The sequence below is a fragment of the Asterias amurensis genome, chromosome 1, assembly GCF_032118995.1.
Source record: "Asterias amurensis chromosome 1, ASM3211899v1".
NCBI classification, from domain to species: domain Eukaryota; kingdom Metazoa; phylum Echinodermata; class Asteroidea; order Forcipulatida; family Asteriidae; genus Asterias; species Asterias amurensis.
Window position 1 is genome coordinate 4,074,383 of NC_092648.1, and position 13,218 is coordinate 4,087,600.

At 41.6% G+C, this 13,218-nt stretch overlaps 1 protein-coding gene across 4 annotated transcripts in view; it reads left to right on the forward strand.

The window, feature by feature from the left end:
- Nucleotides 1–13,218, forward strand: part of LOC139942909 (alpha-actinin-4-like) — an 85,011-nt gene that overhangs the window by 62,512 nt on the left and 9,281 nt on the right. For all 4 annotated transcript variants that reach the window (XM_071939739.1, XM_071939745.1, XM_071939753.1 and 1 more), the window contains 13 exons: nt 320–401; nt 843–928; nt 1,467–1,559; nt 2,071–2,148; nt 4,859–5,014; nt 5,373–5,449; nt 6,960–7,089; nt 7,879–7,970; nt 9,245–9,353; nt 10,053–10,193; nt 10,500–10,658; nt 10,897–10,981; nt 11,543–11,691. In XM_071939739.1, coding sequence (XP_071795840.1) covers nt 320–401; nt 843–928; nt 1,467–1,559; nt 2,071–2,148; nt 4,859–5,014; nt 5,373–5,449; nt 6,960–7,089; nt 7,879–7,970; nt 9,245–9,353; nt 10,053–10,193; nt 10,500–10,658; nt 10,897–10,981; nt 11,543–11,691 — 1,437 coding nt within the window. The remainder of the gene's footprint in view (nt 1–319; nt 402–842; nt 929–1,466; nt 1,560–2,070; nt 2,149–4,858; nt 5,015–5,372; nt 5,450–6,959; nt 7,090–7,878; nt 7,971–9,244; nt 9,354–10,052; nt 10,194–10,499; nt 10,659–10,896; nt 10,982–11,542; nt 11,692–13,218) is intronic.

Here is a 13,218-nt window from a genome sequence, read left to right on the forward strand (position 1 = left end):
TTGCCAAGTATTTGCAATAAGGTGTATGAGCAACTGGTCCCCTCTGATTCTTTGTTGACCATGTGACATACATGCCTTACCTTGTTCTCGGGGGGGGGGGGGGGGGGGGGAATCATTCTAGATAAAATCAATTCCAAAATGTTTGTTTGTTCCATTGCCTTGAGTACATGTATCTTATTAGTGTGGCTTTATACTCTAATTACTAATATATATATATATATATATGAATAACCAGTAAGGTTTGGAGAGATTTTGTATGAGTTGTCAGAAATGACCTGGTAATTTTTTAATTTTTCTGTTGTTACCTATTTGCACACAGGATGATCCCCAGAAGAATTTGGAACTTGCCTTTGAAGTGGCTGAGAAGCACCTGGACATTCCCAAGATGTTGGATCCCCAAGGTACGGTTGGCTCAAACAGACCCTAGGGATGGGGGGGGGGTGGAGGTCATGCTCCACAAGATGCTTTACTTCTAAGGGATGTTGCATTTTCGGTTTAGGAAACACATTGCTACCAATTTCTGAGGATTTTTCCCCGATTTCAGAATATTCTCAAAATCTTCTTTGAAGCCCTTTATTTATCTTGAGAGAAGTAAAGCATTCACAAAACGGAGAAGGAAATAGTACATTATATGTACTAACTTGTAGTTAAGTGTTTAAGGTGTTGCATAGAGTCTTTGAACTCTTGTAACAGCTTGAAGGTTATGGTTTTAGAATATGGAAAAGTCCAGGCCTGCATTCTTGAAGTCTGTGGAGGTGAAAGGAAAAAAGGAAAAAACAACACATTTTGTGAAATGATTTGTCGTTCAGTGATTCACTAGTTTGTGTTGTTTTACATGACAGATATTATCAACACGGCCAAGCCAGACGAACGCTCCATCATGACTTACGTCTCATGCTACTACCACGCATTCGCTGGAGCTCAACAGGTAAGTTGGAACGCAGCTTTTGCGCAAACTGAAAGAGATACATGCGAATATATAGACCGATCCATACGGGCAAGTGCTGCACAACGCGCTGTGTGTGGTTTATACAGAGATACATCAACTCTCATGCTGTAGAAGGTTCAGTGAAAATAAATAGATCTTTCCAAGTTCTGTTTATTATGGAAACTTTCCCCTATTATTTCATTTCATTTGTTTTCATTTATCATGGTGAGTGTTTATTTTAAATATCTCCCCGATTGTTGTAAAACAAATCTTCCTGATTGCAAGATGCGAATCTTGGCAGCTCTGTATACTGTTATTCATAATATTCTGAAGAGATTAGTTAAATTTGCATCGGGGATAAAGAATATAAATTTTGGGTTTTCACTCATAGACCGATGTGAATTAGCACTGTATACTCAGTACTTTCCCGGGTCCTGTGAAAAAAATATTACTCTGGTGGGATTCGAACCCACGACCCTTGCAATTCTAGAGCAGTGTCAATAAGATTCTTATTGTCTTTACTTTTTCTGACGCACAGGCAGAGAATGCAGCGAACCGTCTCTGTAAGGTCCTGAGAATGAATCAAGACAACGAGAAACTCATGGATGAGTACGACCGACTCGCCAGTGACGTAAGTAGTACCCCAGAAATAAATTTATTTGTTTATTTATTTATTTATTTCAAACGGCAGTTACGTTACAATGTGTTTGAGAAGCAGGCATGCAAGGGCGCCTTTGGCATGTTCGGCAGTCAGCCACATCAACCTATTAAGACAACGGAGCACAGCCATAGATTTGATTGTTTAATTGTTCCCGAGGGAGGAAAACCAGTTGGTCTGGAAAACCCTTGTGGCTCACAAACGCACAACTCGACTCCCGGGTATCGAACCAGGGTCACCTTGGTGAGAGGCGAGCGCTTTATACACAAGCCAACCATGCTCGCCCTGAAACCACTGAGCCTACCTGATTCCCCAGGACAATGTTAAAGTGTAAACATATCAAAAATAAAGTTAAATAATAAATAAACTGTTGCTAAAAGTAACAATGGAACAAAAATCTTAAATCCGTGTAATTCTAGCACATTTACCTGATAGCGCAGAGTGTTTCTCCGAATCTAAAGTTTTATTTGATATTTATTCACAGCTACTGGAGTGGATTAAACGTAAGCGACCATGGCTTGAGGACAGAACTCTGCCAGAAAACAACTTGCCAGCTGTCCAGGTAAGAACCTTTACACTCCCCTCCCCTCCCCCCACATTTCATTTTAATCCAAGCGAAAACGTTTTCCCTGATTTTCTCTGAATGAATTGTGCACATACATTACACAAACGCTTGCCTCTGCTGTGGAAAATGCACAAATGCAAGTAAAAACTAAAAGAGTTGCTGTAGAGATCCAAATAACACCTAATCAACTCCCAACCACAACCAACCAACCAACCAACCAACACCCCAACAAACAAACAAACCAAGGAACACACCCTCAAACAAACGAGCAATGCAAGAACCATTGCATCATTGGCGGATTGTTTTTTCGAATCTATCAAGTAAGCTGATTAACAAAATTCTAAGTAAAATGTTGGGTTTAAATCTGACAAAAATAACACCGAGAATCTTTAAACTGTTACATTATCTTAGTAATGTTGACTTTTCTTTTGTAAATTGGCTGCGCTTCTGTTGTAGAGTCTTCAAGTAGCAGAGGTTTGTCTCATGTAATGAACAGCGTATATATAGCTTATATTTGTAGATATACAGTGTGTATTGGTGTGCAATGATCTGAGCCCAATATTCATAGAGCTGCAAGACTCTGGACACTATTGGTAATTGTCAAAGACTAGTCTTCACAGTTGGTGTATTTCAACATATACATAAAATAACAATCCTGTGAAAATTTCAGCTCAATTCGTCGTTGAAGTTGCAAGATACAAATGAAAGAAAAAAACACCCTTGTCACACCATGGTCACACAAAATTGTGTGCTTTCAGATGCTTGATTTTGAGACAACAAATTTTAAATCTGAGGTCTCGAAATCAAATTCGTGGAAAATTACTTCTTTCTTGAAAACTATGTCACTTCAGAGGGAGCTGTTTTTCACAATGTTTTATACTATCAACAGCTCCACATTACTCGTAATCAAGAAAGGTTTTATGATAATGATTATTTTGAGTAATTACCAATAGTGTCCATTGCCTTCAAGCACAAAATTGTAGCTAAACACAACAAAGTTATGCTTACCAGATTAAGGTTATGGAAAGGTTTACGGTGACGCCATGTAATGATAATCTCAAAACGAGTTGGGGTGGTTCTGAAAAGAACCGTTGGTTTCAACTCAACGGTTCGATCAGTATGCTCTGATTGTCTTCTGTAGAAAAAGTTACCAACCAAAATACCATGTCACATGCATCATTTCTGACTGGTATCCTTCTTTGTTTTGCTTAGTACGAACAAGTGTCTGCTTAACAGCTCCATGATATTGGGCACTGGTTGGTCTTTCATCAAGTGTTTATTTATTTATTTTGTTTTTTTCTAGTATGTGCACAGTGAACAGATGTAGAGTGCCTACTGCACAAAGTCTATCCCCAATTTTGTGGTTTTATGTGTAAATACAAAAGTCTGGAGATTTGCATGAGTGACTTTGTACATACCCTGTGTTTTTTTCCATTCAGTTTGTCCTGTGGTCTTGGTCAGACCATGAACATTGTATTCTGAACAAATTCCACACATTTTATCCATTGTTAACCACACACCCACTACCTTTATGTGCATTCAGTTTGTCCCTTGGTCTTGGCACGGTCTTGGTCAGACCACGAACGTTGTATTCTGAACAATTCCAAACATGTTATCCATTGTTACCCACACTCCCACTACCTTTATGCGGAGTACTTTTTACTACTTTGCAGACAGTTTGGGGCCTTGATAATGGCTGACATGTATGCAAAAACAGTCACCAACCTTACCCTAAATTGCAATCTTGTACACGCTTGTAACAAAATATTATGGGGCGCTACGGCACAAGATGGGAAAGTTAGGCGGAAATGTGAAATGTGTGCCTGCCAGTACAGGGCAAGGTATCCCATCACATGCCTTGCTCCCGAATCATCTCCATCCATCACAAAATCTCACCTGTTCAAAAAAGCATACTCACACAATCCTCAGTCCTAATTTGTATTTCTCTCCTCTAGCACCATGAGCGCCTTCTTTAGGCGGATACCGGCGCTATACTAAGTGTTCTTTATTATTTATTATTAATGTATATTTGTTGTGGTAGTTTAGAATTCCTGTATTTCCCCTTAAAATACAATCCCCAATATGTAGGTGTTGTTCTGTTTGTTAGATTCGATAGACTGTGCCTGCAGCCCCTCTTTACAGAATAGGCCCTATTTGACTGACTTGAAAATCTGGACTATTATTCTCCGCCAGAGTTTGTGAGCTTATACTGAAAGGATACTAACTAACACAAATAAATTTCAGGGTACATTCTGTACTGTACATTGTAGAATTACATAACAGGAATGCTGAGAGAAAAAGGGCATTTTGGCTTATTTTGTGCAGATTTTGTGCATTCAGAAGTATCAATAATAGTAATAATAATATTAAAGTCCTATATAGCGCAGGTATCTACCACACAAGGTACTCAAGGCGCTGAGTACGTATATTCAAACTTTCAGAAAGATAGGCTATTGCAGTGATGAATTCTGAGACCCAATTATTTAGCACCGTATAAGGGTTTACAAGGTGCTACGGTGCATACAGCAGCCACAGCCAGGAACACAGGGGCGAACCCCTTTTCTTTTCGATAAGTGTACTGGGTTCTTTTACATGCATTACACAACACATGGGACCAACGGCTTTAAGTTCCATGTGAGTTGCCCATCCCACCCAACCATAGTATGTTTACGTTTTTTGACATTTTATTTTGTGATATTCTTTGCAGGATAAGCTTGACGAGTTCCGCAACTACCGTGGGAAGGAGAAGCCTCCAAAGACAGAAGAGAAGGGCCAGTTAGAGACGAACTACAACACCCTGCAGACTAAACTCCGTCTCAGCAACAGACCTGCGTACATCCCACAGGAAGGCAAACTGGTCTCGGTACGTCAAGACCTTCTTCTTCAACCCATTTCTCTTTTCAAACTAACTCAACTCAGATCTCTATAATAATAACAACGGACATTTGTACAGCGCCATCTCTGTTGGAAAGTGGGCCTTGGACAATACTGTTTACCGAAAGTGTCCAATGGCTTTAAAGTATAAGACTTCCTTAGCAACTGTCGTACCCATAGATGTAGCCGCCAATTCTGATATGACCTTAATATCTTTGAAGTACCAAGAAAAAATATGAACTGCAGGCATGGTATTCTTCCTATGCTTCTGTAGTCTGAACTTGCTCAAGGATTTTCACATGTACCTCTGTGGTATTAATTCTGTTCTTGCTTTTTTTTTTCACCAGGATATAGCCAAAGCATGGAAGGGGCTGGAGCAGTCTGAACGTGGCTTTGAAGATTGGCTGCTGTCGGAGATGAGAAGGTAAACATTGTCATCCATCATCCTACGTTGTTTCGAAAAATGGCCAATGTGATTGTGTACAGTCTTTAGTGAAAACATGGCTGTACTATGCAGGCGTGATTTTCTCCCTACTTAAGTAAATTTTTCCAATTACAGGCATGTGATTCTCAGTTTTAAAACAAAACTCCTGAGGTTTTTTTTTTGCAAAACAAACCTAAAAAAACAACATATAATAACACCCCAGATTGACACCACAGATTGGCCGCTGTTGTGGTAACAGATTATCAATGTCATGTTTGCTTACATTTAGCTGTGACCTATGGCAGACAATTTGTTATATCCATGCATTATGAAAGTACATTGCAGCTAGATTCAAATTCAGAAAGCAGTGGTGCGTGGAATTGGTACAATTTATAGGCCTGCAGGCCACACATGGTGTCTGTGCATTATGGAACAGCAGGCAGCTCATACACAGTGACGTTAGCGCTTGTGTCTGCAGGAAGAATTTATTATTTGTTTGGGTCATGAATATGCACATGCTGTCTGGTCTAACAAGGCTTACCCAAACTCAAAACTCCAAAAGAGCTGAGAATGCAGTTTGGATAGGTATCCTTAAGAACTGTCTAAGTGATGTTTGAAGCTTTGCGTGGCGTGGATCATAGGAAAAACTAGACTAGAAAACTTGCGGGTACAACCATGTAGGGGTAAAGAACTTGGAACCCAAGCTATCCTTTCTGTTAAAGTAAACAGAATCCTGCTTAAAAAGTCCTTGCTTTATGTAAATGATGTTTGAAGCTTTGCGTTATTTTGATCATAAAATGTAAGAAAAACTGGAGTAGTAAAATTGGGGGTGCAACCATGTGTACAAATCGTTTGCCGTGACGCTGCCCATGGCCAAGCGGTTAAGAGCGTCAAACTTAAGCTCTGAGCCAGTGTTTCTGATCAGCAGAGTGTGGGTTCCAGACCTATTCATGACACTTGTATCTTCACAGGAAGACACTCAACCATTAATGCTCCATCCATGTGTTGTTATAAAAACTTATCAATGCCCATAAAAGACCCCCAGTACACTTATCGCTAGAAGAAGGGGTTCGCCCTGGTGTGTCTGGCAGTTTGTTTATCTTCAACCATGATTTGGAGGCTGCTTTTAAAAAGAAAGGAAGAAGTGGTGGTTTTTGAGTAGGAAACCACACGGTTCTTCTCAGAGCCAACACAAGAGATTGATACATTATGAACATGGTAGTACCGCTAGCTTCATGCGCATGAGACTTCCTGTTTTTAAGCTGATTTCCTCGTTTTTGGTTTTGATTTTCCGCTTTTTTTTCTCTTCACTTTCTGTGAACAAAAGTATAGGAATATTATCTGTTCCTCTTTTTTCTTGCCTGGTTTTCTATTTTCCTCTTTTTTTCATGGAAAGAAAGTAAGCTAGCTTACTTGTTTAATTGTTATTAAAAAATGAAATGAAGTGTAAAAATTTGTAAGGACATGGAAACAATTTGCATGTAATAAACTAACTGTTTGGCTTTTGTAGACTGGAGCGCTTGGATCACTTGGCAAGGAAGTTCCGTCACAAGTGTAACATCCACGAGGGATGGGCAGAAGGCAAGGAACCAGACCTTGAAAATAATGACTACACAGGAGTCAAGCTCAATGAAATTTATGTGAGTACAAACCTCTGGTTATTAGAAAGTACGGAGCTTTAGAAGTGCCATCCGAACTTACTGTGATCTTGCAATAGGTTTCTCGGGCAGTTGAGGTTTTGAATGTAGGATGATGAAGTCCTAAAAAGTATAACTAATGACGACGATAGCATCTTGGAAATAGGACTTGCTGATATAGAGAATATTTTTTGGGTTTTACCGATTGTACATGTAAAGCACTGAATACTCGGTACTTTCCTGAGTGAGTTCTGTGAAAGAAAACAAGGCCCAATTTCATGGCTCTGCTAACTGTAAGCACAGAATTGGCGCTTACGGAAGCAGGAAGTTCTGTGCTTACGGCAAGCGTATTTCACAGGTTAGCAGCGAATTCTGGCTTCTGCGCGTGCGTACTCCATGTTACTAGGCATTCTACGCTTACAAGGCTAGAGCAGAAATTCGGCGCTTGCACGTAACGGGGAATCGTGATCGTAAGCGCAGAATTCGGCGGTAAGCAGAGCCATGAAATTGGGCCCAGCTGATTACTCTGATGAGATTTAAACCCGTGACAATCTTGGTGGTTACTGGTGAGAGATTTTCTCTAGAATTGGCAAAGGTCATTGTGCCAAATATACAAAATGAAATCATTCTCTCCACTGATTGCTCACAGGCCGTCGTCTAGCCTGTTTCACTCCACTGCAGGAGGAAAGCCTCTTTACCATTTCTCCATCTCACTCTATCCTGCCCTGTCTGTTGCCAAGCAATCCCCCTGTGTGTACTTACTTCATCTCCCATCTTCTGTTTTGTTCACAGGCATTGAAGAAGAAACACGAGGCCTTTGAGAGTGACCTGGCAGCCCATCAAGACCGTGTAGAACAGATTGCTGCTATCGCTCAAGAAATGAAGTAAGAATTTGTCTATATTCTTTGGACAGGGAGGTTTTTCATCCAAATCACAACAGATAAGGTGTTACTCCATTAAATTTTGACATGTTGTAATAAATACATGTTTGTACACCACACGAGAATTGTAAAAAAAATGGAACAAGTTTTGAGATGTGCCTTAGAACTTTCTTCTTAAAAAAAAAGGTATAAGATCATCATGAAATGTCAGATTTTATGTTTTCTTCCATTGAACTGTGTACAAATTGTGCCTGCGTGAAGTTCTGGCTCTGTTGCTCTTTTGTAAACATGTATATGGTGTTTAAAATATAACTTCACACATGTGAAAGTTATCAAATGGTTATCGTTGTTCACAGCCCTAATGTTTCTGTCATTTCCTGTTTTTCGTTTTTATATTTGTTTCGGGAAATGGTCTTAGTTTTTTGGTGTGAGTTTCCTGTTTGAGTTTTTGTTCCTCTTTTCCTGCAAGCTTTTGGCAACAATTTCTCTCTTTCCTTCCTGGATCCAATCATTTTGCGGAAGGGACTGCAAATGGTCAGAAATTAAGTTACTTGTAAATCACCGCATGAAAGGAAAGCAAAAGGTAGATTTGGGGAAACAGTTCAAGAAATTAGATTCTGAAGTGTTGATCAGCGTTCTCCCTTAACAGTGGTCTGCTGGCCAAATGCTAGTTTAAACACCTAAAGGTTGGGTCACACCACTAATTCTCAAACCGTCTGAACTCGTCCTAAAATTGTAAAATGGATTTTGTCTAGCTTGTTGGCTGGAAAATATCTATAATGTAACCCTAATCAGTTAAATTCTGGTAACAAGTTGGGTCTGTCTGAACGGGATGAACGTGTTACAAACAGACCCGGTCTGCACACATACATGTACATCCAAATTACGCCCGACCGTAGCAACAATAATAACTAGACATTGAGAGTTTGTGAACAAACTCAAGGTGTTCGGTTTCCGGTTCAAGAAGTTACTGCTCTTGACTAACAATACACAAAGTTACATTTGAAAAGCGCCTAATGCAAAAAACATCTAAGCGCATAGGGAGAACAATAGAATAAATAATGAGAGAAAGATACAAGATAAAAATAAGCAAATTACAAAAAAGCAGTTTTAAACAAATGAGTTTTCAACATGGACTTAAAACATTGTAAAGAACTAGCCTGGCAAATATACACAGGAAGACGACTCCAAAGAAACGGTGCAGCGTATGAAAAAGACTCTAGTCTAGCAAGAGTCTGTATAATATTAAAACAAGTTTTGATTTATTTTCTGCACAGTATCCTAGAGTACCATGACATCGGACCCATCAATACTCGATGCCAGGCAATCTGTGATCAATGGGACCGGTTGGGTACCCTGACTTCTGCACGCAGACAAACACTGGAAGTAAGTCCCTGTCTTCAAGTGTCTTTCTAGTCTGGTAGAATTGTTAGCATAGGGTCAGAATATCACAAATGCACAGCAAAATTCGCAACCCTTTTTTTTGGGGGGGGGGGTAGGCCCATTTCAGAGCGATGTTTTAAGCTGATGTGATTACAAGTCAAAACAAGTTGCTTACTGTTAAAACTGGGTTTCTTTGTCCATAAATAGGGAATAAAAGGGAAGCGACGGGTTCTTAAACGGCCGTTTAAAACCGGCAATGTTTAAAACCCGTGTAAGAACAAGTCACTACTCTTTTATTCCCATTCATAAATGCCCTTTTGTCACATTTCTAGACAATCTGCCACTTGTTTCCTGTGCGAATTTTCGAATTTTTCAAATTTTCAAAATCTGTTGTGAAAACATTTTGTGTGTGTCAGGTGGTGTGTATAGGCGCGTGTACACATTATATTACGCGATGTTACTAATAGCTATGAAGTGCGTTCCGCAGAAGTGAAGTTGGCGTACATGAGCTTGCGCGCTTAACACGCGAAGCCAGCTGGTCCTAAACAGCTCCAGCTGGTCATTATCAAACGTTTAAACACCCCACGAATAGGAATAATAAAACTCTATGGGGTGTTTATAAATAGATGATATACAAAGGGGGCTGTAAACGCATCCTTGAGGAACCATTTATTACACCAAACTTTCTTTCCGTTGTCACAGAAAATAGAAAACCTTTTGCAAAGAGTGGACTCACTGTTCTTAGACTTTGCCAAGAAGGCCGCACCGTTTAACAATTGGATGGAGGGAGCCAATGAAGACCTGGTAGATGTCTTCAGTGTTCACACTGTGGATGAAATCAGAGTAAGTCAAAAAAAAGTTCTACAACATTTTTTTTTTTAATGTCAACTGTTGACAATACATTTTAAAAATTATCTGTAATTTGGGATACTGAACTGAGAAATGTTTCACGAATGAAACGTCTCTTAGCTGCCTTTCTTTCACCAATAATTGTGATTTGCTGTAGATTTGCGTTTTTGCGATATCTCCGAAAACCTGGAGCGTTTATGTCCTCACAGGAAGAATGATCTGTAATTGGATTACCAACCTGAGAGTAATTCGTATCTGCCTTTCTTTCACTGATTGTAAATTATTGTGGATATTTTCCAGGGTTTGATTCAACCTCACGAAGACTTCAAAGCAACTCTTCCCGACGCCCAGCTAGCCTTTGATGACCTGGTAGAGATCGGCAACAAGATCAAGAACCTGTTTGCGGAACATGACCTGAATATGGACAAGTCCAATCCTTACTCAACACTCAGTGTAGAGGTATGTTTGTTTTAGACAAAGTGTAGAAGATGTTTTTAGAACAGATTGTTAAATTTGCATCGGGGATAAAGACTACGTCACTTCAGAGGGAGCTGTTTCTCACAATGTTTTATACTATCAACCTCTCCCCATCACTTGTTACCAAGAAAGGTTTTATGCTAATAATTATTTTGAGTAATTACCAATAGTGTCTACTGCCTTTAACAAGCTTTGATTATGTCTGTTTGATTCTCTACAGGATTTGGTCAGTAAATGGCAAGAGGTGTTGAGGCTAGTACCGGAGAGAGATGGCGCCCTACAGTCAGAACTCCTCAAACAGGAATGTATCCTTTTGTTGCATGATGTCAGGGTTGACATTTATTTATAATATTTGCAGTAATGAAACCAGAAATTTTATAACAGTAACTAGCACTGTGACCTGTAGGCATGTAGATAGAGTACACTGTGGTTTGACATGGCTTAGTGGTTTGTCATGGCTTAGTGGTTTGACATGGCTTAGTGGTTTGTCATGGCTTAGTGGTTTGTCATGGCTTAGTGGTTTGTCATGTCTTAGTGGTTTGTCATGGCTTAGTGGTTTGTCATGGCTTAGTGGTTGAGCGTCCTGGACTCAAGCTTTGGTGTTTCTGATCTCCAGAGTATGGGTTCGAGTCCTGGTCCTGACACTTGTACTATTGCTTTTGGACGTTAAGCTGTAGGTCCCGTGTGTCATTTAGTTTAAAAGAACCGAGTGCACTTATCGAAAAGAGAAGGGGTAGCCCTGGTTATGGATGTTGGTGAAAAACATAATCAGGGAAAACCCGGGCTAGGTACTTATGGATATTCAAAGGAGTCACTCTTCACAAAGTGTGTAAGAAATCTTGTTATTTTCCTGAGCGTACCCACAGCCAATGAACGTCTACGCTACCAGTTTGCCAAGAAGGCCAACGTGGTCGGCCCTTGGATTGAGAGTGTCACCATGAAAGTGAACAACATGTACCAGGAGAAGGGTGTCCTAGAAGACCATCTTAGTCTCCTGAAGAGGATTGAAAGAGATGTGAGTACTTAACTCAATCTACCCCTGCCTCACCCCCACCTTGATCCTTCACACCCCCACACTCATCCCTCACACCCCAACACTCATCCCTCACACCCCCACACTCATCCCTCACACCCCACACTCATCCCTCACACCCCAACACTCATCCCTCACACCCCCACACTCATCCCCCACACCCCACACTCTTTCCCCACACCCCCACACTCATCCCTCACACCCCACACTCATTCCTCACACCCCCACACTCATTCCTCACACCCCCACACTCATCCCTCACACCCCACACTCATCCCTCACACCCCAACACTCATCCCCCACACCCCGCACTCATTCCTCACACCCCAACACTCATCCCTCACACCCCCCACACTCATCCCTCACACCCCACACTCATCCCTCACACCCCAACACTCATCCCTCACACCCCACACTCATCCCTCACACCCCCACACTCATCCCTCACACCCCACACTCATCCCTCACACCCCGCACTCATTCCTCACACCCCAACACTCATCCCTCACACCCCCACACTCATCCCTCACACCCCACACTCATCCCTCACACCCCAACACTCATCCCTCACACCCCACACTCATCCCCCACACCCCACACTCTTTCCCCACACCCCCACACTCATCCCTCACACCCCCATACTCATTCCTCACACCCCCACACTCATCCCTCACACCCCACACTCATCCCCCACACCCCACACTCTTTCCCCACACCCCCACACTCATCCCTCACACCCCACACTCATCCCTCACACCCCAACACTCATCCCTCACACCCCACACTCATCCCCCACACCCCACACTCTTTCCCCACACCCCCACACTCATCCCTCACACCCCCATACTCATTCCTCACACCCCCACACTCATCCCTCACACCCCACACTCATCCCCCACACCCCACACTCTTTCCCCACACCCCCATACTCATCCCTCACACCCCCACACTCATCCCTCACACCCCACACTCATCCCTCACACCCCCACACTCATCCCCCACACCAACCAACTCACCAACCTATCCAAGCTTGTATATATGCCTGCAACCGTGGACCTCATGTGTCCCTCTTTTGTTTATACTCTCTCTTTTTTGCAACAGCTCCCATTGGTTTTGTACACGTTTCCGAACCATTAACCTTTCCCGAACTTTTGACATTTTTTTCCTCACACCATCCCACCACACCTCACCTACAGCTTTAAAACAAAAGTCAAACCCCTGATCTTGGTTGCATGGGAGCCCTCACCATTGGCCGGGTTAGATTCTTGGCTTAGGCCATGCGAGTCGATTTGTTGGATGGTTCTCTCCTATGCCATGATGGCTTTTCTCCGGGCCCTCTGGTTTTCCTTCCTATGGAAAAATCCAATACTTTGGATCTCTGGCTGTGCTCTGCGGTCATTTGTGAGTTGGGATGATTAGCCTCCCAAATTATAATTTTGATCTTGATGATCTTAGTAAAACCCGGTTCATACTTCGAATGCTCCCTTCAAAGCAAATTTTCTTGCATCA